General features: G+C 46.9%; 1 protein-coding gene across 2 annotated transcripts in view; it reads left to right on the top strand.

Annotated features, from left to right (window-relative positions):
* Nucleotides 1-23,274, top strand: part of LOC146198833 (uncharacterized) — a 30,876-nt gene extending 7,602 nt beyond the window's left edge. Inside the window, exons 1-4 of one of the 2 annotated variants that reach the window (XM_084594323.1) lie at nucleotides 13,795-14,433; nucleotides 19,814-19,949; nucleotides 20,596-20,651; nucleotides 22,177-23,274. In XM_084594323.1, coding sequence (XP_084450449.1) covers nucleotides 14,409-14,433; nucleotides 19,814-19,949; nucleotides 20,596-20,651; nucleotides 22,177-23,036 — 1,077 coding nt within the window. In that variant the 5' untranslated portion in view covers nucleotides 13,795-14,408 and the 3' untranslated portion in view covers nucleotides 23,037-23,274. Of the gene's footprint in view, nucleotides 1-13,794; nucleotides 14,434-19,813; nucleotides 19,950-20,595; nucleotides 20,652-22,176 lie in introns of those variants that run through there. The other variant, XM_084594324.1, reaches the window with a different exon arrangement.
* The last annotated feature ends 2,395 nt before the right edge of the window (nucleotides 23,275-25,669 follow it).

The raw sequence follows: 25,669 nt of genomic DNA, 5'->3' as shown, positions 1-25,669 counted from the left end.
CTTAATAGTGTTCACTCCGTGTCCGAGCTGCTGCTAGAAAGCACAGTGGCACACGTAGACTGGCTGTTGTAAACACCTGCGCCTAGGTGCGCTTTCTGTCACCTTTTTGTATTTATGGCATGTAGTCCAGCCTGTAGCCTGGTGCAGCATTCAGAGTGGCAGCTTTACCGTCATGGCTTCCCTCGTAGCAGAGACATTGAACCCTATATATGAAGATAAAAAGAAGTTTAGATCATTTAACATGTTATCTACTGATTGCTCTGTAGATGAACTTTGCAGGGAGAAATCCTTTCATGCGAGTTTTAAAGCGAAATATTTATTATTATTACTACGCCCTTCCTTAACTTGGTCGGCGTGTGTTTCACATGCACGAGCATGACGCGGAAAGGCGCTAGCTGGAAGCTGACACGGCCGCGCACTGACTGGCCGTAGGGTTGCCTCTCCTTTCATGTGGTAGTGTGATATCAAAGTCAGCCTGTCATGGCATTTGAATTCACGCTACCCTTAGGCCACGCAGGCAGTGCTCATGGGGCTTGGTAGCCTGCTGTATAGCGCTCGCTTCTTCTCCTCGCCTCTGTTCATATGGCACATACCCGCAGTGGGGGATTAGCTGGAGTTCAGTGCATGTTTAAGAATTGAATCCGTGATGTCGACTTAGACTGTATGATATATAACTTATTAACTAGGACTACTGCTGCTGCTTCGCTTCTGCTACTTCACGTACATGCAAACTTCATTCGTACCGGTATATATCTGCACAAATATACAACATTACCTGTGGTGTTCTTGAGGTTCGCAGACATCTATGGAGAAATCGAACTCTTTTACTTTGGCTACTTATAGGTTTAGCCATGTTAAACATTTCCATATCCTTTTTCTTTCTGTCCACCATCGCACATCGAATAATGGGAATAATATAATCGCGCTACATCAAATACAGTTCTAGGTCGAATATTTAGAGGATTCTTCCAAAGTGTAATAGATTTGCGGTAAGGGAGTAATTTATCGCCGACACCCACCTAAGCGCAGCGATATACGAGCTACGAAACTTAGTAGTTCACGGAAATTTTGTCCTGGTTAGCTTTCCTTTGTGACCTTATGGCTGCGCTTGGGTGGACGTCAGAGTAATTACAACCTCACAGCAGTTCGGTGTCTCTCATTTCAGATCATGAAGACGTTGTGTGAAGGCGCAATTAATCATGGCACGTCAAAGTTGATCCCACCTTTCCCCAAATATCTAAGCATCGCTAGAGTTCTGAAGTACAGCAGCTGGCCAATTGGTTGGTTGTACAACTTTTAATTCCATTGGAAACGGGGAGTCGTGCGCCCGCGGATTAGAGGCTGGCAGATAGCCCTTGGCTTGTTGCGGCCTCTTCCGCCAGATGGACGGTGCGGTGCTGGAACGCAGGGTCCGCGCTTCGCAGCAGGGTATCCCAGGCTTCTCTACTCGTAATATTTTGCCCTATCTCTGGAGATTGTGGGCACTCCCAAAATATGTGGTCGAGGGTCCCTCTCGCCCCACAGTGTTTGCAGAGATCATTGTCCCTAAGGTCTGGTAGCGCGTGAAACGCCCAGACCGGGTTCATTGAAACGCTTGTAGCGCTTCCGGTAATGGGGAGCCTAACAAGGACGTGGTCATGACAGAAAGACTATCTGAGCTAATCATTCTCTATCACGGCCGCGGACACCGCAGCCGATACTCTACTGACCACACGTACAAAGAAGCCGAGGCACACCAATTGAGGCGTACGATTTTGTGACGCAAGAGCCTGCCTGACGCAACACGAGTTGCGAAAGAAGGCTACGATGCGAGAGGCAGTTCGAGAACCTTCTCTAATATCACTGTCCTCCTATTCTTCGGCCCTATACGTCGTGCTCTTATTCCTTTCACTGTATGTGCAATGAAAGGATGTCTGCACCGATGGCTGTTTAAGTGGGCCGTCCTGCTGGACAAGCCTATGTGCCTGCCTTGCACAACCTTTCCTCTCCACGCACCACCTCTTCCAAGCCGGATATGTCACATCCCTGCAAGTCGTTCAGCTTGACGGGTCAGACCACAGCGAGAAGAGTTGCCCGGCAAGTGACATTCAGTCCATTGGCATCAACAGAAAACGGTGCGACTAGTTGCCACGCGGCACAGGGTCTGTGTCCGTCCTGCGGCCTTCCCTCCCGGCGGCGGCTTCCATAATGCTCCAGGAATGGGGTCAGCCCCGTACCTCGTCCGCCGCCGCAACCAGCCGGCGCACGTCTTTATCGCGCAGCTTTGGGGTGGCATGGGCGGTCTCTCCGCAGACTCGTGCCGAACGATTCCTTGTTTCCGCAATGCACGCGGCGACGCGGAAGACAAGACGCGCTTTTGGCTGATGCAGTCCACTCCTCACACTTTGTGCGGTCGAAGCAACGTTTTCTTTTTTTTCTTTTTTTTTGCGCTTCGTTACTTTAGACAGAAGAAGAAAAATGAGGGTAAGTGGACGGGGATTCGATGGGCGTTTAGCTTTACTCTCTTGTGGCCCGTTTTTTAGGGCGAACGACTTAAATCGAACGAAGGCTCGGCTCTACTACGGCGTATGCTGTCTTGTCTATGAGAAGTTATTCCCATTTTCTCTCTAATCCCGAAGAAACGCGTTTTATGCCCGCCGACTTTTCTTGGCAATACCTACAATGTCTAGTACTTCCTCGTTAGCTCAGCTCTAAGTAAGAGTTGTTAACTCTACGCAAGTCCTGCATGGTAACCGCCTTCTTTTCCATTATATTTTATTTCTTGTCTGAGCACATTTATAATTTCTTTGACTGCAGCGAGTTGAACCGACAGCTCCCTCGATGGTCCTCGTAAAGGGGGGGGGGGGGGGGGGGGGAGGATATAACCGTTAGTAAAACGCGCACGCTAGCGACTGACCGCCTTCCCCGTTACGCTTGCGTGGGGCCGTGTTTAAAGCCCTCGTTTTCAACCGCAGCTCTCCGCCGAATCATTCGCAGCTTTCTCACTTCGCTTTCCACGGCGGAAGAGAGTACACAGCAGGCGTTCCTTCCGCATGGATGCGACCTTGCTTTGTTCGCTTCTTGAATTTAGTGAGAAGTGACGGTAACTCACGAGAACGACGGACGCCGCAGCGGCGTCCGTTAAGGTCATCGCAAGGTCGTTCTCTTAACGAGAGGGAAATACTTGACAGCCGTGCCAAGCTAGTTCCGCAGGCAGCCACCGAACGCAACTTTCCCCTCTCCTGTTCCTACTATTTGTCATTTTCTTAAATGCGGTTTCGAGCATCCAACGTACGGGTCTGTCGGTGCAGCGCGGGCTGAAATGAAACCGCAAGCTTCGCTTCTTCACTTTTATTTCGTCCCAGAAGCACTTCCCGGCGCCGTAACGCTAACCTAATTCAGCACGTCTGGCCTTAGCTATTATTGGCAGCGGACGGCCAGCGGCTGCTTGCAAATAGCGAGTAGTGCGTGGCATCGCGGCAAGCTCGCTTCAAAATTGAGACGGATCGCGGTGTCCTTCGGCCTGAGTGGCATCGCCAGCTTGATTGCGGTGGTGAGCTGCTGGCGATAATCGCCGTCGATTTCCATTCCACAGCTTCCCGTGCTCCGACGCACCCGGGCCTGAAGCTGACGTAATATGAGGAAGTTAGTTCTCAGAATATTTGAATTTTTTTTCTTCTGATTTGTTCGTTGTCATCTTCAGACCACTTGTACTGAGATGGGCCAGTGGCCGCATGCAAGCTAGCCGTCCACTCGTTCCAGCTGGAGATTCTAAATGCATAGGTGAAGTAAAGAAAGGTTAGGTTTAGTCTGCTGAAAATCTTGCTCTTCAGCAGCATGGACGTGAGGCCCATCGAACTGTCGGAGAAGGCAGCGAAGTGTAGGGTGTACTGCGGAGAGGGTTGATCTGAACGGAGCAAACTGCAACAGCTAGGAGCTCTGTAGGACACCACGCCTATATAGAGTGCGTTTCCCATCTGAAAGTGTAAATTAGAACCTTATTTATTCATTTTTGTTAATTTAGGCTGCATCTGAGAACCCGCCGCGGCACCTTTTTTAAGTGTCTCATCTTAAGGAATACCTAGTGCCATGCCAGGAAAAATTGGTATTCGCATCTTTAGCTCATTCTCGAGACCTTGAACCCCGTAAACCCGATCAACAAATCAAATTAAACCCATTTTTTCTTCAGTCATACGGTCTTATACGGCCCATAAAAACTCTGAGTGGTTGTCTGTTGTTGGAGCCTTGTTCGTTCCTCTATTATTTTTGTATGTAATTACACCTTCGTTGAACATGAAGTTTGCAGTTTCCAACGTCTTTCGACTTAGCTTGGCTCAGTCGCAGAGAGAGTCCTGTGAAAGCATCAGGTATACATCCTGTGGCATCCAAGCCACCTTCAGAGCTTCATAAGTACCAGGGTCACTTACGTATTTTTTATTGATTGTGGGTCTTGTGCGAGCACTATGCAAGATATTTCAACTACGCGCGGCTGATTCGATGCGTAGCTACAGCCATAGTTTAATGACACCAGCAATTTAGTCAGCTTTACCACAAAGAAGTCAAGTAAAAGGAAACGAGTGGTCTTTTTTGAATTGGAGAGAAGGCGATTGCCGCATCCATTACTTGGAATTCTATATGGGGAAAAGGTTCAGCATCAAACTGTTTCGCGGTGCGGGTGCGAACTTCTTGGTCAGAAACATCGAATTTATTTCTACATAAGTACGTATTTATGCAACATGGCATCATCTAAATTAAGCTTTTTCATGTGATGTTTGCTTTTTTTTTTTTTTTTTGTACCGTCGAACTTGCTCGAGGTATTAACAAGTGGTAAAGGCCCCGTTCTTAAGGAAATTATTGTCTGCGCTATGAGTGAAAAATTACGGTCATGACTCTGGCAGATTGTAGCTGGCAGGTGAACTAGTTAGCCTGGCACTGATTGGTCGGCGGGTTGTGTGACGTCACTAGAGCGCATGACATGGCAGGTGCTGCCAGCTCAGGCTTTTCTCGTTCGAAAGGTTAGATGGGGCCGAACCTGTGCTCTTTGGAGAGGAATAAGACATTATACCCCGATTCCTCTCAGAGAGTCATGTCCATTCGGCTTGGGTAAAGCGGAGCTTTACAGGTATGTACATATATCGCACACAGTCTTTCCCATAACTGCTTAACTTACGACTTCATGTTAACAAATTTATGCAGGATAATAGAGGCACGAATTAAAGGGTAATTGATTGCGCTAGTAGCAAATTACAAGTGCTCGAACGAGGATCCACTCGGGGACCCGCAAACGGGAGTCATTAATGCTACGCTTAAAGACGGAGCTTAATTAAGGGTGCAGCCAATTGTTTTGTTTTTGTCTCTGCTTATGGTATCTTGTACTTTCATACCGCGTCTTCTGATGGCCACGCGGCGTATTATCATCCAGGTTCTCATCATAAGCCGCATAACATACGGAACAACGTATTTGAATCTAAAGGAAGCAGAAGTGGAAAAACTCAACACTCATCCGCAAAGCCGTCATACTCGCCACTGGTACATGTGAACGTGCCTCTACACAACGCCTCCTCCACCTTGGCCTCCACATCACGTGGAGAAACTTGCCGAGGCCCACAGAGTCAACCAAAGGGAAGGCTTAAACTGAAATAGGACGCGTAACCCTCAAGAAACTCGGATACAGACTAGGCGTTGAACCAAAATGCACCAAGCAGCGCATCCCTGATGAGATCAGCTCATATGTCACCGTAGCCCCTCCCCCCCCCCCCCCCCCCCCTTCCATACGAAATATGCATCCTGCATACCACAAACACCTGCGCTAGGCAAGAGTTCGGACCCTTTGCAAAGCGCACGGTACAATCGGAAAACTAGATATACTGACGCAACAAGATACCCGGGAAGTCGAGCCCACTGCATTAGTGTCAGAGATTCAAGATACAAGGTCTCTGCAACTATTCAAACAAATAACACCGACGCTGCAGAAGAGGCTTAAACTGCATTAGCCCTCTCGACGTGCAATGAAAATGTCATAATAATCAGTTATTCGCAGTCTGCATGCAGGAATTACCAAAAGGGAAGAATTTCCAGCATAGCGCTTGAAATCCTTCGTTCCACTACAGCACGCTACCTTCCAGACGCTTACATCACATGGATTCCGGTACACATCCACCTGGAAGCAAGCGAGGCCGTCAACGCCTCAGCCCGATGATACGCTAATCAGGCACCACTTCCCGAGGGATTTCGAAGAACCTAAAATGTACCTCACAAACTTGATTGAGAAAATGTGACTATGCTCCTCGCCGCCTTACCTTTCCTATCATTCTCTTCTATCTTTCTCCTTTAAACTCCTCATTCCCCTTCCCCAGTGCAGCGTAGCAAACCGGAAGCTTTCCTGGTTAACCTCTCTGCCTTCTCTCTCTTTCTCTCTCTCTCTCTCTCTAGGATGTACCTAATAAATATACTGGCATCCTCCTTGACAGAAGAAAATATTCCTCACCTCACTCGAAACTAACCAGAGAAGCAGCCACCCTCTGAAAAAATACAAACAGTCACGTCCACGGCACCCTTACTACATAGGATATCGCCCACCACCTACATATATGACTGCACGTTATGCGACGGGCCAAACACCCTACAACATATGGTGCTGGGATGCAAGGGACCGCAAGGTACGATAACCACAAGGGACCTAACAGAATAGCAGTGGGAGACCCAGCTGTTAACCTCAGCCTGGATGACCAGTGCAGTCTCGTCGAGCGGACCAGGGACAAGGCTCGGGTCCACGGCTTCCTGAGCTGAGGAGGCTGACCACCTGGGACGAATATTTAACGCCTGCTCTTATTAAAGTTTTATATCTCTCTGTCTTTGCGTACCTTCGTCTCCTTCATTTAGAATTTGAGTCATCCTTTTCTGACTGCACAGCCGAGGTACCTTCTTTTTCGGTTCGTTTTTCTGACGTAAACAACTTTACTTTTATTTATTTATTTATTTATTTATTTATTTATTTATTTATTTATTTATTTATTTATTTATTTATTTATTTATTTATTTATTTATTTATTTATTTATTTATTTATTTTACCTCAAAGACCCCTGTTATGGGGCAATACATGAGGGATGGGCATGACAGTTAAAAAATTATAGTTTCGATCTTTTTCTTGAAATTGATGGGGTTGATAAGGTGCACGGCTTCCGGCGGCAGATCGTTCCAGTCCCTAGATGATTTCACAAAAAAATGATCTGAGATGAGCAGAAGTTTTGGCAGGGGGAGGGTAGACGGTCTTGTGGTGGTCAATTCGACTGGAAAGACGATGAGCTGGTGATATGACTGATGCTCCTAAAGATGAATGATAAAACTTGTGGAAAAGGCACAATCTAAACATTTTTCGCCGTGATTCAAGATTACGTAGTGAGGCTCGTGCTTTTAAAGCAGACACGCTAGTATGGTATGAGTAATCTGAATATACGAAGCAGATAGCGCGATTTTGAATTTTTTCTAGTGTTAACGATAGGTTAGCTTGATGAGGGTCCCATACTGATGAAGCACATTCTAATTTAGGCCGGACGAAAGTTAGGTATGCCAACAGTAAAAGTTACCTTGCCAGAGGCCTCTTTTCCTTATGGGGAAGCAGGGGTTCTTATTCGACTGTGTAGATCTAAGTGACACCACTGCTTGTGAACCGTCCATTAAACAACACGAGCATAGATGAGCGAATTGGTTTGACATCTCAGGGCAAAACAGGCCAGTGACTCAAGGCCAGGAGAATAAATGGCTACGTTTCTCGTCTGTTCAGCCGTACTTCCGCTGGTGCGCTGTTTCTCATATTCGGATTTTCGAGGCCTATGGTACCGCGACTCGAGCACCCATGCTGACAGAGAGAGGTACAAGCAAAAGCAGAAACGTTCAAATCTCAAACGAGCTGCTTTTAAACGAATGTCTTCATCGCGACTTGCGGGAGGAGAATAGTTTCGCGAGAACATCCCACCATGTAAATGGCTCTCCTCGCCCGCACGGGAATCGAGACTCATCTGCGTGGGCCTGCGCTAGCCAGGCATCGCGAGTTCATGAATCTCCACAAGGCTCGCCGATGCTGAGGCTGGCCACCGGACGCCCACGACTTCGCAGCGTGGGAGCTCGGTGGTGATTAGGCACCTCGGCAGGCAACACCAACGAGCAAAGCAGGCGTTTACCTTACCCTTGACTCTGAAACGAAAAAGCTCCTAGGATTCCCCGCGGCGGCCCGTCGAGGTCTCTCGAGCGTTGCAGGAATACCTCGAGAGCGCGTCTCACAATCGCGTTTCTTTTTTCGGTCACCGAGAGTGCGCAACTCAGAGAATACCACGTCACACGTCTTCCATGACCTAGCTTACTGCAATTAATTTAAGTACCGCGCGCTCTTGGAGTTTCTCTGAAACGGGCGTGAAGGTTCTGCATGCATTATGTGAAGGCTTCGTTTCTATTCTGCGCTCCACGGGAGATGCATATTTGCGCCTGATATAGACATCTATGTAGCATTTGACCTGGTTTGCGCGGCGCCTCTTCACGAAACTGCTGAAAGCGCTGCTGCTGGTGAAACTGCGAGGCTTGTCCTTAATAACAGCGTTTCCGGCTTCTGTAAAGTCCGCTGTCGTTATAGCTATGCAGGTGGTAGAAGTAAGGTTGAAAGTTGGGCGAATTGAATCGTATTCGTATTGAAGGTTGAGCAAAAAACGAGGACCAAGGACACAACACGAGCGCTTCTAATCCTTGGTATTTGTTTTTTGCGCTGCCTTCAATATGAATATGGTTGAAGAAGCTTCAACATTGAAGTTTTTTTGCAGGAGAATACGAGCTATTTCTTGAAAAGTCAGGGAGCGGCTGTATTCCTTCCATTTAAGTGCATATCATTGGCCCTTTAGAGGTTACGTACATATCAACGGGAGACATAGTGAGAAGACTGATTCAGCACTAGCTCCTCAGTGCACCTGTAGGGCTGCAGTATCAAATTGGCGGCAAAACGCGTCTGGTTTCTTTATCTAAACGCTCTATAAACTCAGCGTGTACTGTATGTGGTGAAATTACTATTGCTTGTATTTTCAGTGCGGAACTACTCTCTTCGAGCCAGGAGAGCGTCAGTTAGCGCTCGCAAGGTTGTAGGCATGTGCTTCGATTCGGGTACAAATGACGTCATTGTTCAGAGCACGACTCATATATACGGGGCAGAAAGATGCAGCCCCAGCCTGTTGGCATGGCGTCGCAGGTATTTTCTGCTGTTGCTGCGTTAATAACTCATGGCAGACGCAGCTGCTCCGTGGCAGCCTTGCGCCGCACCCCAAAAGAAAGAAAAATATCTGCACGAACGCTGCAGTTGCTGCATCCATTTTTTCCTCAATTGTTGTTGATAGTTTCCTCCCGCAATTACTTGCTATTAGTGATTTCTTAAGTGAACTATTACATCGTGGCTTCGGATGGTTTTGAGTTGACGTTGGCTGCAAGCTTTGCCGTTTTTTGTACGCCAGCGGACTTGATTCGCGCTTGTAAAGCAAGCTACTGTGTCTGTATATGTATTTCATATGCCTTCTCCCACATCGTCACCAATCATGACCTTCTTTCTTCTCTCCTTCCCCTTCCCCAGTGCAGAGTAGCAGGCCAGATTTGAATTATTCCGGTCAACCTCTGCCTTTTGCTTTAAATAAATCCATCTATCTATCTGTAGTGCCGCTAAATAATGCACACTAGTTAACCGTAGAACAAAATTTGTTTAGTACATAGGTTTATTTTGTGTGTCGTTGAGTGCTACGTTGCGGCCTAATTTAATAAATACCTCAAAGCATTTTGACATGAATTCATGATGAGTTTATTTAAAGTTATAAAAAATGTGGGGCAGGGGAAGAAGACGGCCGGAAGATACTGATAAAAGATGTCGGAGGGTAGAGGACCATTTGCGGCCGAACAGCTCAGTGAGCAATATCTTTAATCCAGTGTGGCAGTATGTGCGGGCAATATACCCACAATACTGTCTGCATTTCATGGTATGATGACGCCATTCGCAGTCCTACTTTTTCAGTGCGGAGTTTCAGGTCAGAAGCACGCTGCTCTGTCCAACCCCACCCTTCCTCAAACTGGTTTCCTTTCTTTCTCTCAATTTAATGCTTATTTCATGCTGGTGGACTGCTTATCAAAACCTGTGGACCTATTACTATGGACGACGGTGTTACAACATTGGTCTCTTTTCTCTGAACAATTCCTTTACATGCATAACTGTTTCGTTATGAGTTTAACGTTGGTCTTCCTCGTCTTCTGAATTAGGAACTTTTGCCCTTACAATCTTTTTCTAGCGATTATTTTAGTGCGCGAATCGCCCGCAATGCAACGAGTCACGGCAGGCGAAGATTGAAGTCAATTTATGAACCGAAATCATAAATCTGCGTCGGTACACGCATCTTCCAGCTAGATGGCGCAGCATGCCGTTTCACCTATGTTTCACCTGCACAAGTGCTGCCAGAGTTTTTGGATCGTACCAGTTGCGAAGCTCCGCTTTAAAAAGTGACTAGTTGTTTGTTTGTTTTTTAAGGCATTTCTGGGTGCTTATGAATTGTTGCACCATCTGGACACGGTCAATAGGAGTTTTTTGCTATTGCCATCATTGCCTTTTGGAAATTACATTTTCCTCTTTTCTATCTTAATTAACTATATGGCTGTTATGTTTAAGCATTTTTTCTACTGCGTCTTCAACTAATTTTATTTTTCATAGTGATTCGCATTTATCAACGATCTAAAAGTTTGCAATTTAGACGCAGTTTCCTTTAATGGAGCGGGCGCCACCACTGTTCGTATACACCCGAATTTTGACCGATCAAAACCGCCATTTTTTTATGCATGGGTCCTATGGGAAGTTTCCCAACTGGTACTGTTGAAGAGCTCTGATTGCGGCCTGAAACTTACAGCCCCTGCGCCGCGACCTTCCTTTCTCGCGGCAACGGTCTTTGTGGGTTTCCTTGGCCTGCAAAAACCTTGCGACGGACGGCATCCATTCCACAGTGCGCTCAGGCATAACAAGGCGACACACATGAGCCGGCGCGAAGGATTCCTCTGCAGAACGTATTCAAGCCACCTCGCCAGCTCTAGAGTTATTGGTCGTTGTGGTTGCCTTGCACAGTGGGTAGAGAGCAACGACAGCCACCTCGCCGTCGCCTCTTGTCGTTCAATCTAGGCTATTCCCCCGAGGAAACTGGCAAGTGAACGTAAGGGTTTCGCAAGGCTGCGTAGTACGTTCGAAGGACCCTTGGAATTCGAAAGAACGCTCTGCGAAGCTCAGGAAAACAAATTTCGGCAGTGATAAGGTTAACAGATGTCGTGCACGAGCGCTCAGCATCTCCGACCTTTTTTTCCTCGTACGTCTACTTGCAGTACGAGGAAAAGCACGTGCATCGTGAATTCCAGCTGCAGTAGTGCTCGGTGGCGGATGAAAGTAACCACGGTGGTCTTAGTCGGCGTAGAGCCGCTTTTCGGTGCTAATTTCAAACGCGGCAAGGATTAAGCTGCGCAAAAGGACAAAGAAAAAAGCCTTGCAAAGGGCACTGGTGCGGAACTCTCTTCTATTGTCTGCCGCTTATTGTTTCGCTGCTATCGCATGCAATTGCCGAGGTCGTGCCATGTACGGTGTCCCTTGTGGTCAATGACCTAAACGAAAAGTTGTCATTACTACGCACCAGTTTCGCACACGAACTGCAACGCGAATCACTGGCTATGATACCTGATAAAGAAGTTCCAAAAGCGCCCCAAGTGTAAAATGCACTATAATGGTATTGTTAAGGTGACGCTCATCGTGAGAGCCATATGATCGTTTTGTTGCTTTAGAGCTATTTGCAATCGTATTGCAGAATTCCCGCGCTTACAAAAGCTCTCATATATATCGGTTTCAGTGAAAGGCATCCGCGTTGTGCCTGTGCGGGTGCAAAAAGAGCGCATTTCAGCAATTCCCCAGTCTGGACTTGCTTTAATTCTTTTTAACTCTTACAAAAACTTCGCTTTAACATTCTGTACAAAATTAGTCGATAATCTGAAGAATGTTACTACGGATAAAATTCTCAAAATCGGCAAATTTACCGGCTATGTAAAAGCGAGTCCATGGAATTGTGATCTTACATGTATTTAGTACAGCTTCATCCGTAATTGCCTATATTATCAATAGACTGCCTCTAGACGGGCCTTCTCTGATTTTGGCCGTGGCTTATACATATACTCTCACGTCGTCGCCGTAAAAGCTGGGAACTTCCAAACATTTTCACCAGACGCGGAAGACATCCTTCGAGGAGCCTATCACAGGAACATTGTAGCAAAAATAATGACCTACCCTTCGGCATTACGTCGAAAGCTACAGAGAAGTATGACCGATGTGTAATCCGAAGCAAGGAGCCAGAAGAACGTTCTAAAAATTACATATTTCTTTTGGCGAACGGTGCCAACCAGAGTTGAAAATGATTTGCAACATACCACAGAAGGCTACGCTATGATGCGTCTTGATCGGTTGTGTATGTAAGCTCTGGATCGTGGTTAACCGCGCTGGCAAATATAAATGCTCCTGATGGGCCCCGCTTGCAGAACTGGCGATATATAGTAGCGATAACATGTGCTTCAGATGGAAGCACTGAATGTCGCGACATGGCGGTTAGTGGCACAGCAGAAGCCGAGGTTGTAAGGCTCCTGTGAAAACAATGTATAAAAACGTTATCGTAAAAATAGTTAAGTGGGTAATAAAAGCACGCAGGGCAAAGAATCCCGCTGGTGCTTGTAATGATAGTGAATGGTTTTATTAAGATGGTACAGAAAATGAAGGGAAATATTTGTTCCAGACGCGGCATCTGCTATCGAACAGCGAAGCACCACCTCAGCTGCAGCTAGCGCAAATAAAGAACATCGAGTTGACAGTAAAAGTAAATAATAGGGGAGCGATAGGGAAATTAAAGGACAAAGCAGGGATCATGGTAAAGTTAAAGACGCCGAAAACCGCACACGCGCATACATCATACACCATGATCAGCTATAAACTAGCCCATAATGATGCTGTCTTGCATGAGCACGACGGCAGCCCGCGATTGTCTTAATACTGAGCAGCTCGTCAAAGCTAGCGGCCGGTAACTCTTCATATTGCATCTCGAGCGGACGCGAAGTCTTCATCGAATTCCCCTCCCCCGTCGCTGCGACAGCTCGGGCAGCGTGGAGTGGAAAAAAACGGGCGCCACGCTGCTTGTATAGAGAACAAAAAATGTATTTATACTGCTAGTCAGGACGGCCATGTTCAGTCACGCTGTCCGCATTTCATAACCGTACCGTGCATTCGTTTGTTCATGCCGGAGCACACTAAATGTGAACTCGCAGACGCGGTGCCGTTAAGGGATGTTCTAAATATCGAGTGCACGGCATCATCGCTACATTTGCACTGCATTTGCGCACACACGCCGCAGTTGGTGGCACTGCTGCCCTGTAACGCTTACTCAGAACGGAACGGTGGTTTGGAGAACAGGAGAGAGTGATCGGGTTTCTGCTCCATTCCCACACCCACGTGCTGTCCGTTATGAAATCGAGTCAACGCGTGATTCACCGTTGATCCTCCCTCAGTGCTTGTGAGCGGCACCCGACGAAACTTCACCGCGCCGAAACCTTATCCCTCACAGCCATGGGAACGGAGTGAAAGCGAGCGAGCGATAGATTAAGAGAGCGAAGAGGGCTCTCCTTCTCCTCCTACGTACACACATCGCACCTGGGTCGCTCCAAAAGCCGACTAAACACCGCCGCGTCAGTTCCGCGTAGAGGAACAAGTAAAGCGAACAGAACACACCGACGAAGCGGCATGCTGCGGATAGGAAGGAGGCAGGGTTCGGCTACAACGGCGTTGCACAACCCTACAGAAACCACGGTGCAGAAACTTACCTACATCCCCCTCCTCTCTCCACTTACATCTGCCCTCTTGGCGCGGCGCGTCAAAGCAGAGGCGTCCTGGCGCGCTCTATGCATCCATCGGCCGACGCGTCGTGCAGTGGGCAAAAGCGCGGCTGCGCGCGAGCCAGGCACTCTACATACTCCTACACTGGAGGCAACGTCCATCGGTGAAAAGTACAAAAGAAAAGCAAAGTCTGCATGCCGTTGTTGCGGCATTATCTCGCGCAGCGGGCAAGAAAACGGGCAAGCAAAAGTGGCCCCGCTGATAGCGGGATACGACGGCTCGCTCGCGCCGTTGTTACACGGAGGAGGTGTTCTGCAGAGCTCCCAGGCGTCCCCTTCGCAAGGCTGCCAGTCGTCGTGGTCCTAGCCGTGACCGTTATTTTGATTAGTAGAGAACGTGTGTGCATGTGCGGTGCAAGTCAACGTTTCCTTTGACGCGGGGGTGACGTCGCGTGGAATAGTGAGACTGCTTCGGAGGCGCCTGTGCCCGTTCGTTGTATCGACGGAACTAGGAATGCAGAGAAAGTGGATATCAGAAGGTAAGTCGGTTTAACTGCGACGCGTGTTATACTTCCGCTGTATTGAAGCCTTAAAATGTGGGATGGAGGGCAAGAGTGTAACTGAAAACGTTTGCTGAGAGGGTCTGTTTCTTTTTTCTTTTGTTTTTGATTTCGCCATACCTGGGCCAAGTATACTAAAACAGCTTTCAGTTTTAAACATAGGGTGCATTACCTTGACCGAGAAGCTGTACAAACTGGCTCATTTTGTGCCGCTGACACACGTGACCTCCATTTGACCAGTGTTTCTAATTACCTGATGTCCTCGGTTGTACACGTGCTTGATTGTACTGGCACAACTGATCGTCCTGTCGGGTCTTTTACTGTTCGCGTGCGGACGAAATAATAAATGTCTTCACTTATCATGCACCAGAGCTATACATTTTCATACCGGGTTGGTGATTTGCTGGCGCCGATTCAAATTACTAATCGCTATCACCACCATTTTTTTTTATTATACGACCAAGCAATTAAATTTAAAAACAAAAAAGGAAGTGAGAGAGAGACAGAGAGCCCGTACCATCAGCTCTTTGCCGGGCTTCAAGAGAACTGAAGCCAAGCCAAGTGGTTCATGCCATCCTTGCATATTTCAGCTGACAACGTGGTACACCGTAGGTTGGTGTTTAACCATTATTTTGGCCTCCACTGAGTGTTGTAACCACCTCCAACAAACTCGGAAAGCTGTTACAATGTAAAGATTCACGGAATTCTCTGCGGCCATGTTTGCTTCAGGTGTTTGAAACCTCTTTCACACGGGCACACTCAGGAGTGTCTCGTCAGCGCTACTTCCCGTTCGGATATCCCTATACCGCTGTAGTAAGCAGGAAAACGACGCATAAAATCCGCCTTCACAGCAACCTCGAAGTGCGTCACTTTCTCTTCACGTCGTCTTTACTTTCCGTAGAAACAACGATGTCCGGAAGATATGTCGTCTGCCAATTATATCCTACAAGAACAATATAAGCGTGTGGTGCTGACATGACACTCACCGAACCCACTTGTATCTACTCACGTCCAACCCCCGCCCGTTATGCGATAAATGTGGGCAGCATGACTCTGTTGTGCATGCACTCATCGAGTGCATCCGCTGTGAAAAGGAACGAAAGGCTTGTTTTCCAGAAGTATAGTGTTACAAACAATGCATTACATTATGCGAAGCTCTTCCTTACGCTCGATTCATTATTTTCTTTGACGAGAACACTTAACATTTTGAATAAAATTCATTTTCTATAATATGTCTCTTTAAAATGAACTGATAAGTGCCCGTAATTTTGTCATCTACATAATGCGGTTCTATAAGCTTAACACACTACAGGCATTTTTGACCCTATGTCATAGCCTACTGGAAGCCTTGTACGTTAGTTTAAAGGGTCTCTTGGCATGGACAAGAGGGCGCCGTAGCCAGATACGCTGAGAATTTATCCGCCCTCTGACTCATTGCAAACTTTCTTCAATTTAAACATTTACCTGTTTCCTCACCGGGCGATCACATCGTTTTGTCTTTCGTATTCAGAGTTCTGATTATATTCCCACCCATCTACAGTGGTCGTTTTACGGTGTCTCTCATAGCCTGAGTCGCTTTGGAACGTTAAACCTCGCAAACCAAACCTTTTTTACATTCACAGCAGTTCATGTCTTTTTGCCATTCCACGTTGTAACCATCCAATGTCAGTCTCTGGTGCTCTTTGACCACAGATGGTCCGGCGCCAATAAGCATTACTAATCATCACCAAAAATGTCAAGTAATTTTACGAATAAATTGTTCAGTTAATTGCTTTGCACCGATTTACAGGCTACGAAGAAAACCTTGTTCTCTTTTATGGAGTGCTACCTGGCCGCCAGTAGCCGAGGTCTGGATTCACGAAGCACCTCTAGGGGTGACAACGTCGCGACAAGACGAGCACTCTTGTCGAAACGTCGGATAGCGCACTGAGGTTTCCTTTCAGCCCTTGTCCATTTTGATGTGCGTTCTGCGGCACCGCGGAACTGGCCGACATCCAAATTGTGGGTCGCGAAAGCCGCAGGTAAGGCAACCTATTCGGAGTAATGTGTGATAAAAGCGCTCGCAATTCTGCAACCGAATTCTCTTAAGAATAATAAATAGGAGGCCAAGATTGTTACTTTACTGCATAGATATTGAACATTTTGACGAAACGTATGGAACAGAGAGCCAGTAACAAGCGCTAAGTAGCGAAACCGAGGCTGATATCATGTCTGTACAGCGGCCTTCCACAGGGGCAAACGGCTGTGGCGTCGCTAGGGTCACCCGCACCCGGTGCGGAGGCGTGACTCACGCCCCCCCCCCCCCCCCCCCCCCCACCTGCCGTGCCCGCATTTTAAACATCGAACGGCATCGCTTGTAGCGTAGCTTGCCGTGACAGACAATTCCCATGTCCAAGACTTTCTTTACTCATTTCATTTGCCGTTGCTAAGTTGTTGATCTACTGGACCGTTGATATATAGTTGCGACCTCTGACTTCATGGTTGGGAGCCAAAGAACAAATGTCATTTGCTGACTGCCGTACCGATGCTGGCTTACAGAAGGCGCTGGAAGCAAGAGAAAGAATCGAGAAAAGAATCACTCGTACGCTATGTCAGTGCACGTTAAAAAAACGTACAGGTTCGAATTAACCCGAAACCTCCCACTATGGCCTCTTTTTATCCTCCTCTTTCACTTCTTCATTTAACCCTTCCCCGTGACTCAGTCGAGTCTTCTGTCATGAAGTGGCAGTCACTACGCCTGCCTTTACCTAAAACTGTTTATTAATCACGATCTCGTGCGCTTCTCGGACATAACCCACGTGGACTGAGGGTCATGTGATGCGGTCTCTAGTCATCTCTAGTCGCGTGGTAGAGACGAGGTTTCGAAAGATGTGGTGCACAAGTATCGCCACGTTTTTTTTTTTTTTTTTTGCTTTAAAAACCTGTGCGGCAGGCTTAGACAAAATAAAATACGAGACGGTGCCGACACTTTCACCCTGCAGCCTTTCACTGCGCAAACTTAATCGAACATAGTTTGCCATGTGTTGGGAAATGCTCTTAGACACGTTTCGGTTGTGCGCGTACGCTCGTAGATTAGCGCAAACGCTACGCACGTTCTAGAACATTTCTGAACATATGGGGCATGTAGACACTGCTTTCCTTAAGTACCCGCTATCGATCTACCCTTATCACTACGTATTCAAACACATGCTTCCGCCGAAGAAAAGTTTATCTCTGACTCATGCCCACTTCGGGCGAGTCAGGTGGGGAAAATACTGCTCACTGTTGCTCTAGAACGAAGTCTGATCGTGTACTCGTGGTCGATGTTAGAAACAATAACACCGAAAGAAATTTAGGGTCCCAAGTACATTTTGCGCAGTGAAACATACAGGCAGGAAAAGTTGCTGTTCGTCCAGGCGATGCTGTTGTTCTTTCAGGTCTGCTAGGGCAGGACCGCTTTGCACATGCCTGAAAGACAGTCTGGCGCACGACCTTGCGTAAGAACAGAACGTTTTGCACACCGTTGTCCCATACTGATCCCGTTGTTGCGTTCTCCAAACGTTAGTGCGCATAAAGCTGAATTTTTAGCCGCGCAGTGGACTATTTACGACACCTTCAAAGTTCGATGTTTCCGGAGGAAGAAGAGAGGGATCTCATTCTAAGCCTTGACGACCTTGGTAGCTTCGCAGGGGCTTCATTGTTACACCGAAGGCGCTTTGAAGTTTAACTGTAGGGTTAGATTACAACATTCTAACAATAAAGAAGCTGTTTTAAGAATGAGGCTTATGACTGTCAGCATAGGCCACAAAATGACATATAGTTGTCGCTGGCTGATTTTGCGCAAGACCCTGTGCGCGGCGACACAGTTCTCTACGCTCTTAGTTATCCCACAGTTGTTCCAGGGGCTATGCCACTGTACAAGCTTTTGTTGAAAAATACAGAAATTTTCTAGCAGCTGTGCCGCCAGAAATTTTCTCTTCTGCTGGGTTCACGTTTTTAATTTTTCTGTGATTTCACTTTCTTTTTCCATTTACAGCGAACGGAGAATTTCAGTAAATTGGCAAAATTATTTGTAATGAATACAACGTTTTCTGTTTGTTTCTATATACTTTTCCGACATTTCACATGTTTTTATGTTGCAGCTTCCGTTATTTCGCATGTTTTCTTGTCTGTAGAAAACATAAATTACGTAATGCTCCATTTTCTGTCATTAAGCAGCATATTTAAGGCGAAAGCCTCAATAGCCGCATTACGGAAAAATATGTCTGTCGACGCTGGTAACGCTCAATGGCGCACATTAAGTTGACATTGCAGAAGCCGTTGTCTAGCCACCGAAATGGCGGCATGCATAACAGATATCACTGTAGCAGGCAGCCACTCCACTACTTCCTTCTCTTCTGTCCCATATAGGCATCACAAATGGATCTAAATGCGATGCTACTTATCTTCTTTCGCACCAATTTTTTAGGCAACCGATCTTGGGACAGCCACCTCGTGGTTGTCATAGAATTTCCCTTCTAAATCAGCATGCATCTCCCATTCAATTAAAAATCAGTTTGTGATAGGAAACTGAACAGACGACGTAGGTACGAAGATGTTTGTTTTCCAACCCAGGTTTCGGCTGGAGAACAGAGAATTACTCTTGTTGTTGTTGCTGCTGTTGTTGTTTTCTCGAACATATTTCGGTAAATTGCGTATAACAGAAATTCTCTGTACGGAAACAATTTTCTTTCAAAATACCTGTAATTTCACGCACATTTCCTACAGTGTTGGGCACTGCTATTACCTAGACATCACAATTATGAATCGAGTGAGGGCAAAATTGTTAATATCATTTTTGGTCAATAAATGAGCCTTTTCTGCTGTCGGACCATCAAATGACAAGAACTAGCCACAGAATATATTTTTATCGATAATCAAAGCTGAATAGGGTAGTCCTATGTCTGCCTCCAACTCATTGAATTACACCGCCGTGAGCCAGCAAAAACTCCGGATAGAGAAAGTGGACACTGTCAATGTCTGCAGAGAACGCTCTCAAAGACAGAGTTCACTTGCTTCAATTCGATTGTATCCTGTAAACTCGGTGCACATTCGCACCTTTTCAAGACAAACGAGTGCGCCTACGAATGATGATAGATAGGCGGCTAGCGCAGCAACAAACCGGGATCGTTTCGTGCATTCGTGCGGCTGTTAATACCAGTGCTCTCCCTCCGACAAAATTCATCGCTCTGCGTTGGCAAAACTCTCATTGTCTCACTTGAGAGCCGTTGTCCACGCGGCACAAGAAAGTTGTTCTTCGGGTTCGTTCGGTTCGTGAGCGGTGCCCCGCCCACTCCGGAGTGCCGGCTAGATGTAATAGAGGGCCGCTTCATCCACGCAGGTATAACAAAAGATGCCGATCTCGACGACTGCGGTGGCGCGGCCTCGCCTGCCTTCGAGAGGCCGGTGTTTCAAAGGCAGACGTCCGAGGTCATCTCCGCCATCGATGAGCCGACGGAGAACATCAATCTTAGCTGGTAAGGCTATAAGGTATCGCTCATTGTGGTTCTCGGTGGCGCCCTGTTCGAAGCTATGCTTCCGCGCTTTCGTAAACCTTCAAAAAGGCCACTTAAGTAGGCCGCACCTGATAGCCTGTTTGGCGTTAATTTACCGAGATTGCCTACTCTGCAATGCCTATGAGAAAAAAAATGACTCGTGAGCCGTAACGTTGTCCTCAAAGAACGAGGTCGTTGTATTCTCTCCCCTAATTATGTTACTGCCAAGCTTCAATACACTGGGAACGAAAAAGTACGGAGTAGCGGGTGAGACAAACGTGTCTCTGAATATTGAAACAATGGCCGGTTTTGTTTTTCTTTTTCTTTAATTATTCAGAGGTGACTTATAAACTACAAGATGAATAATAAAGCACGTTTTCATTTTTAATTCGGAGCTTATATACCTGTGCAAGCGTGCTCGATCTGAATAGTCGCCATGGAACTCGGGGTTATCGAAGAACAACTAAGCAGCAGTAACCAAGAAAAAAAAAATGACAAGAGCGATAAATTATTAAATTAGGAGTTTATTTTCACCAGAAACGGATGATCTCACTATGTTTTGACGTTTGAGTTTTACGGTGCATGTTTTTCCCCCTCACTACCATTTTTTTTTTTTCTGTTGCTGCAGGAATGCACCTGAGTTCTACAAAAGATTGAAGCGGTTTCGGCGGCCTCAAGTTGAATGTGAGTGACAGGTAATTTGAAGTGAGCATTAATGAACACTTGCAGAACAACGTAGAAGAATATTTATTGTTGTCCTAGGCATCACAGAACTCTAAAGAGAACGTTGCATGCATGTTTATAACTTTCCCATTAATCGCCTACTTTGGTCAGCACTCGTATTGTCTTCTTCCTGTGTTTTTGTGTTGTTCACGCTGCATTAGTGTATCGTGACGGTTAGAGCGTTCGAAAGCTGTGCCCAAGGATGCGGGATCGAATCCCGGCCGCGGCGACCGCTTTTTGATGGAGGCGAGAAGCTAGGCGTCCGTGTTGTGCACGATGTCAGTGTGCGTTAAAGAACCTCACGTGGTAGAAATTTCCGGAGCCCTCCACTACGGCATCTCTCATAGCCTGAGTCGATTTGGGACGTTAAACCTCAAAAACCAACATGACGCTACAAGACATTTCGAATGGGGAAGCATCCGTATTATTATGTCCTCGGATGTATGTTTACATGCACCCAAGAAGAATAAAGGGAAATAACCTCTACTTTGTGCTAGTGTCATGCAAAGTTTTAAATACTAGATTTTACTTTTTTTTTCTCAGTTCAAAAAAAAAAAAAACTGTGTGATTTTTGTACCACCGTTTTTCGATGTATCCTGTTAACCGGCTGTATCTGTACAATTCATGCCACCTTCTCTGTCTTTTTCCTCTTCAGTTTTCTGCCCTGCTGTTTTTCCCTTCTCTGTAAGGCGCCTTTTTCTTTCTGCTACCTCACCTGCATACTGCTTCTCCCTTCAGCCGTTTAAACTGTAGCAGCATGACTAAGGTGGGTTCTCAAGAGCAAAGTTTAGTCCGGTGATTCATGCATCCAAACTTCATTGAATCGGACACAGGTGCACGATTTCGGCGTTCATGTGCGAGGAAAGGCACATGCGGCTAATAGTTCGTTTAGACACCAACCTTTCTTTTTTTTCCTTGTTGGTCTGCGTAAGGAAAAGCTAGCGGTTATGTTGAACTGCACGCCGCACACAATTAGAGAACTTTCATTTTTGCAAGTTATTGTACTAAATTGGTGGTCAGCTGCAAAAAGTTGATGGAACGAATTAGTCATGTCACTGGAAAAAAAAAAAAAAAAGCTCGACCAGTTTTCAAAAGCCCGAAGTTGCGATAGAGGTCTTTTTTAACCAGCCTTTCTTCAAACCTTCTAATATAAGCCTTTTCACGTACAAGTTAGAGGGACAGAGGCAGTTTTTTTTTGTGTGTGTGAGTTAAATAAATAAAAAATTTCACTGAACGCGATGACACTTTTCTCTTGAAACCTCGCCCATCTGCAGGCAGATTCAACACCGCCAGTCTCTCGCTTTACATGAAGAGCACTGCCTATTCCTTTTAATCTTGTTCAGGGTTTCGTGCTACCCTGTCCCAGTCACGCTTAGGCTATGCAACGTCTGATTTCCTGTGACGTGTTTCTTAGCATGATGTCGTTGTGTGACCTATAGAGTTAACGTACGCTAATGTCACATTCCTTGCGGCTGTCTTTTCAAAGGTGACACATGGAATCCTAACCGCTGGGCCAGCTGTCCTGAAGTGGTACACTCACCACAGGCGCTCAGCACTCCGAATCCCAGCGTGCGGTTCTACGTCGGGACCAGCCCCTCCGGCCACAGCATCAGCGATGACGACGAAGAAGAACGCTACAAGACCTATCTCTACTACCTCCTCAGCACCACCCGGAGCGCAAGCTCGGAGATCCGCTTCCTGGACATCTTCCAGCAGGCTCAAGACAACATCCGCGCTCTTCCTCGCCAAGAGAGCAACTGCACTCTTGACGTCATACTCTCCTCCCGGCAGCAGTTATCGTACTCACCCTCACACTCCTCCTCTACGGGCCAGAGGGCCTCGTGGTCCTCCGGCGTCGACGAATGTTTCAACAGGAGGCGCATGGTACTGGGAGCCTACGATGAAGAGCACCGGAGGGTCTTACCTTTCGGTCACCACCACGCCTACTCGCAGCCAGTGAGTCACGAAGGATCGCGAGTCAGCGTGGCTACGATTAGTGCTTCCGTGAGCGAGAAAGTGCCGATACCGAGGACACTGAATGGTGCTCGCAACACGCGCAACGAGAACTTGTGGTGTCGTGCTTACGACAATCCGTGTTTCGTCAAGACAGGCAGCCCCGAGTCCTCGTTCCAGGACAGACCATCTTCCGCTTTGTGTAATGTTACGAACGCTGCTCGCGTGGTGGCGCAGCAACCGGCACCCGTTCCGCCGGCCGATTTGCTGCTCAGGGACCGCAAGTGCAGCGTGTTCGACGTGCGCAGGTTAAACGCTATTCTGCGGTACATGTTCTGCTGCGACTGCTGCACGTGGGACACGGAAAACACGCGTCGCTCACCGCAGGCGTAGCGACTTCGACGAACACGTTGACTGCTTTGTGTTGTGATAATTGCCCGCGCTCAGAGCGCGCGTTTACAAAGCTAACCTTGCCATGAAACAGAAGTGCTCGTCGCGTTATCTGCGTCACCGTAAAACGAAAAATGCAATGTTACCCGAGGACTTCAAGATTTCTTTTTTACTGTGAAAACATTTTAAGGGAGTTTATTTTTCTTATAAAAATGAGGCATGTTGTGCCCTTTGTTCTGCCTTTCGTGTCTATATGATGTTTCTGAACTGATGACCGTGTTAACGCATGGTATGCATCGATCCTTACAATATGAAAGGGAGCAAAAGTTCTTTGAGCGAAAGGACGAATTTTGTTGCTTATTTCTGTACCAAACATTGGAAATGACCTGCAGATTACACTTCAAGATGAGAACTAGTCAGAAAACAGGAAATCGTGTGCTAATCACTTATCTATATGGAGTAATCACTAAATGATCAAACGTTTCTGTACTAAACGTTGGAAAGGACCCGCAGATTACACTTCAAGAAGAGAACTAGTCAGAAAACAGGAAATTGTGCGCTAATCACGCCTCTATCACTAAATGCTCAAACGTTGTTCCTTTCCTGTTTGGAGGGACCTGTGCAAGGCCTGGTCTGTTGCTGTGTCCACGCCATGGAAGTAGAAGTACCTATTAATACTGCTGCTTGAGCCACCGATTGCGCTAGTTGAGCTCGGAGTAAAACAAATATGCGTGCGTTTTCTTTTAGCAGCCACAGTTGTAATTACAAAGTTCCCCCGAAACTGTGGTGATCCGCATCCGCATAGCCGCCGTGTGCAGGTGCTCTCGGCAATGCTGAAGGCGCTGCCGAGGAGGTTCACTGCGAAGGTCAGAGCGGGGAAGGTAAAAGAGCGATGAAAGATAGAACGGGAGAACAGATACAACGCGAGGAGAGACCTGCGGAAGGGGAAGAAAGAGAGCGAAGGGGGGATAAAGTAGAACGCCATATATGGCGAAAGTAAGATGTGCAGCGCAGCTGCACGAGTGGAACAAAGCTAAACGAAGGCAACTTCCGCCGAGTTTTTCCTAGTACACGGCGTGACGTAACGTCGTGTTTTGTTCAGCGTGAAATAATTTTCTGCCCGCTTTCGCCAACATAAGTGGGTATGTAGGCGTGCCCTATGTATATGCGTCACGTGTTTTGAGGCGCTTTCAAGTCATTTTCTCAGCAAGTAGAACACTTGGCTCGATCTGGTTTGTTTGCTTTTTGTTTCCTATTTCGCCGTCTTTTCACTCAACTGGAATGTTCATTTCGTGCCCAATATTTATGGGTTCGTGATCGTCTCTTTAATTATTTTTTCTACCATAATTTCCTACGGTTTTAATAGGATACTACTCGTCTAAGACCGGCTGCATAAATGGCTACCATTTCCGTTCAATAGTTTTGCACCTCTGTTCTGATAAAGCCCAAAAATATCTAGATTTTTACATTGTCTTGTTTTTCTGGTAATGTGTCAAACTCAACAAGAATGACTTTTTGCAATATTCATAATCAAATACGGAAGATATTCACTTCCGTTCTTTGGGACACACAATATTCACTGAAACTTTTGCACAGCAGTGCTCCTGGCTGACTCGGCGGTACCACTGTCAAATTGTCGACACTGATTACCTTTTCAGTTGGCTTCGTAAGTATTTTTCATGATCTGTTATGCACCGCTCCCAGTGAAGAACATTTAACCACGGACCACGTCATATAACGATACCGCAATATAGCAGCCAGGTTATCATCAGGAATATTACAGTTCAGGCTCTAGTCACTGTGCTCCCACGTAATGTAGGTGCTGAGAATAAGGTGGTAATTATGCGAACGCGACTGATTGATTGATTTATAGGAAGGGAAAGGCGCGGTAACTGTCTCACTTGTTTTCTGTGGACACCTCAACCGGCGCCGTAAGGTAAGGCAGGAAGGTGGGAGTCAGTCACGAACCGCCGAGGTCAGGTTCGAACCCGGGTACCCCGATCCCCAGCCCAGCGCTTGACCAACTGCGCCTCGCTCCGGATCGTGAAACACTTTTCATAATTCCCCTTGTCTACCGTGAGGATGAGAGCGGAATTCGCGTGACAGATACAGCGTCTTTCCTTTCCTGTAAACGAATTATAGAACGCCGGGGAACCGATGCGTTCAATGAAATGCTGGTTGTGTTCGACAAGGGGCGCGCGATGTACCGTCACGACAGGTCATGACGTCACCAGGCGATTCTTCCCCGGCACGCGTCCCGGAGGCGGGGAAGAGGACGCATTTCTGATGGAAATAAAAGTTGTGCAACCAACCATGTATATACGAAGCTAACCCCTCCGGGCGTCGGATCCAGGCGTCCGTGCGTAGCCTTTGATTTGTCGCTTCCTCGAACGCCGCACCACACAGCAAACAGAAGCAGACATGTCTAGGAGGCGTTAGTACAGCAGGCTGGATCAAATTCCATCAGAATATGCTGTGGAAGTGAGGAATCGATTTCAAGAATTAGATCTAGAAGACAGAGAGCCCGAAGAGATGTGGACTGATGTTCGTGATATAATACAAGAAGTTGCTACTAAGGTAGTTCCAAAGCAAAAGAAATGCAAGAAAGCAAACTGGTTATCTGAAGAGGCTTTGCA

Source organism: Amblyomma maculatum, chromosome 2, assembly GCF_055883805.1.
Source record: "Amblyomma maculatum isolate TAMU_Amacu chromosome 2, ASM5588380v1, whole genome shotgun sequence".
In the NCBI taxonomy this organism is placed as follows: Eukaryota; Metazoa; Arthropoda; class Arachnida; order Ixodida; family Ixodidae; genus Amblyomma; species Amblyomma maculatum.
Note: the sequence above shows the minus strand (reverse complement) of the source record. Positions and strands in the feature narration are given on the sequence as shown.